The sequence below is a fragment of the Talaromyces atroroseus genome, assembly GCF_001907595.1.
Source record: "Talaromyces atroroseus strain IBT 11181 chromosome Unknown scaffold_6, whole genome shotgun sequence".
Taxonomy (NCBI): domain Eukaryota; kingdom Fungi; phylum Ascomycota; class Eurotiomycetes; order Eurotiales; family Trichocomaceae; genus Talaromyces; species Talaromyces atroroseus.
The window spans coordinates 687346-690247 of NW_017971438.1; the positions used below are offsets into that span (position 1 = coordinate 687346).

The window sequence follows — 2902 nt, forward strand, 5'->3', positions numbered from 1 at the left end:
TGCCCCTTTGTTCAGCTGAAAACCGGATTTCCTAAACCGTCGAAGACGCCATGGTCAGTGACCAAAGTTGCTATGACCTTGATCTTATTTTTTTTTTTTTTTTTTTTTTTTTCCCTCTTCGCTTCACCTTGTGTGTGTGCCAATTTCTTTTAATTTCAATTGGAAGTAGCACGCTCAACATCACGGCGGATTCCACGTTACTGTCTGACTATTAATCGATACTTCCGTATTCCTGTTTCTCATTTTGTATTCCGTGAATGAGTGCAATATGTATGCACCGAGATTTCGTCACAAATAAACGAACGCATTTTACTTCCCCTCCCCCACCGGCAAGTGTAGGCACTAGGCAGTGAGTGATCTCGTATTATAAAGCGCTAGTAACGCTCCTTACGAGGGGCCAGGAGATAGTAAGATACGTACTGGGACTGGTCCAAAATCTCCCCGTTTGTAGCAGAGGAAAAGGGAAGAAGTGACTTTCTTAGCGCCCAACCACCCCCGCCGGGCTACAGCAGCGCTAAGCCCAAAAAGCTCCCAACACGGCTCGTAGTGGGCGCGCTAACCCAATACTGACCTTGGAGATGGCCCGGGGGGGACCCTTTTTGGGGCTTTGCCAGCCCGCCCTATCACAGCGGCCCAATCGCGCCCCATCCGCATTTCCAGCCAATGGCCGTGCGCCCGCTGCCCAAAAAGAGGGAAAGCGCGCTTGAAGTGTTTCTTCCTTTAGCTTCCCCTTTGGGTGCTGGCGCCGTTTGGGAACCAAACGATCTGCAGCCTTCCCCGACGGAACGTCGTCAGTGGCACAGGCCCCATCTGGTACGTACCTTTTCTCATGATGCTTAATGTCCATGAATGCCATCTTGTCCCTCTGCCCCAATTTTCCTCTGCCTCTTAAGCTACGTCGATCCCCTTCCCAAGACAGCTCCGGCTCGCAAGTTCTCTCTCGCACTTTTCCCTCGTTCCTCTGGGACAAACACCACCACCAAACTCCGAAAACACCAAACATCGCATCCAAATTCTATGAGAAACTCCGCCAAGGCGCAATAGGGCACAGCCAACTTACAACTACAACTTAATTCACTAATCTCTATTATTGTTATTATTATAATTACTACCGTTACCACCACGACTATTGCTGTACCACCTGCTTGTTGTTTGTTCTTGTTAAGGTTCGCTCCGACAACTCTCAAGCGCCTCCTCCCCTGCTCCTTCCTCTCGGTGCGCCTGCCTCGTCCGCGTCGCACCTTCCCTCTCTGCTCTCTGTGTTTACGCTGCGCCATACGACGTCATATCTCGCTCTTTCCTCGTCGACGACCTCGTCCGTCGCATTTCGAATTTCTCTGACCCTGTTCATTCGCACGCACATACACATACACACCATCCTCCATGACGATGGTCATTGAGAACCAGAACCGCCAGTACGGCGGTATAGGCTTCGATAGTGTCTACCCGAACAATCTGTCACACAGCCAAAGTCCCCAATTTACAGATCCTTGGGCGCAGACATCGTCGCACTCGAACCCGCCTGTTTATACAACCACCTCGATGGGTAGCAGTCACTTGGCCTTGAACCCCGTCAAACACGAAGATGTCACCCGGCCGACTGCCATTTCCATGCCCTACTCTACCATTCCGGTCTCGGGCCCGTCACTGGTAGCCGGCAGCAACTACTCGTCGGCTGGTTATGGAGGCTCCGATATGTTGAACATGCAGCACGACATGCCTCGCTCCAGCTTTGACGCCGCGCCTTCATACACTGCTGCTGCCCCCATCAATAGCTTCACACCTACCAACTACACATCACTGGGCTACGCCTCGGGGTTATCTCAGCAAGATGCTCGCCGCATGTCTCATCCGTAAGCCTCCCTTTGTGTCTTGTTTTATCTTCCTCTTCTAACACGAAATACTGCTATATAGAGCCGATGCCCGCATATCCCAATCTTCCACATCATACAGTGACGCCATTGATGCCAGCCGCGGAATGGTTGCTCTGAGTCAGGATTTGACACCACGTAATATCTATGCCCCTCGAAGCTCCCGAGGTTCTGCCGATTCTTACGGATTCCCTTCTACCCACTCGTCCGTGTCTTCAATGTCGTCCGCCAGCAACTACCCATACTACAGCGCCTCCGTGGCCTCGGTCGATTCTTCCGTCACCGATTACAGTTCGACCTCGGACCAATACGATGGAATGCCTTCACGAACCCTGCCCCGACCAAATGGTCTTTTAGGAGCAGCAGCACCTGCAGGTCCTCAGTCGATGATGGGCCAATTCAGCTCCAAGGTGCCGTCAAATGCGCAAAAGAAACACAAATGCAAAGTTTGCGACAAGCGCTTTACCCGTCCCTCATCTCTTCAAACGCACATGTACAGTCACACTGGCGAGAAACGTAAGTTTAGTCCTCTGCAATTGAATTGTGACCATACTATACCTGGATACTAATTTTTTCCATAGCATATGCGTGCGATGTGGAAGGCTGCGGACGTCATTTCTCCGTTGTATCCAATCTGCGGCGGCACAAAAAGGTCCACAAGGGCGAAAAGGAAACTGGTTCTGGTGAAGAAGATGAATAGATCGAAAACACCCCCATCGATGCGCATGATTTAGCTACTCACACAACGATGTACTGGAATATGTGCTCTTTTCGAACTTGAAAATTAGCGGCTTCGGTTTTATTTTACTATCTACGGCGTCCCAACGTGGCTTTCGGTTGTCCGCATCATGATATCCTGTCTCAGATAGTCTATTTTACCCCCTCCGTTCTTCCGCCATTGTATAACAGGTTTTTCTTTTTCTTTTATATTCACGCATTCCTCATGCTACTGACTGGCTCGTTCTGTGACCGAACACAGAAATTTGATACCCCAACCTGGATTGTTTTGGGATGAATGGGCAGGCAGGGCC

General features: G+C 50.5%; 1 protein-coding gene across 1 annotated transcript; it reads left to right on the forward strand.

Annotated features, from left to right (window-relative positions):
* Positions 1 to 1383: 1383 nt before the first annotated feature.
* UA08_05165 (hypothetical protein) lies at positions 1384 to 2571 on the forward strand (the record flags this gene model as incomplete). The annotated part of the gene is made up of 3 exons (XM_020267456.1): positions 1384 to 1853; positions 1915 to 2387; positions 2453 to 2571. The coding sequence occupies 3 exons, from the start codon at positions 1384 to 1386 to the stop codon at positions 2569 to 2571; spliced, it is 1062 nt and encodes a 353-aa protein (XP_020119468.1).
* Between the last annotated feature and the right edge of the window lie 331 nt (positions 2572 to 2902).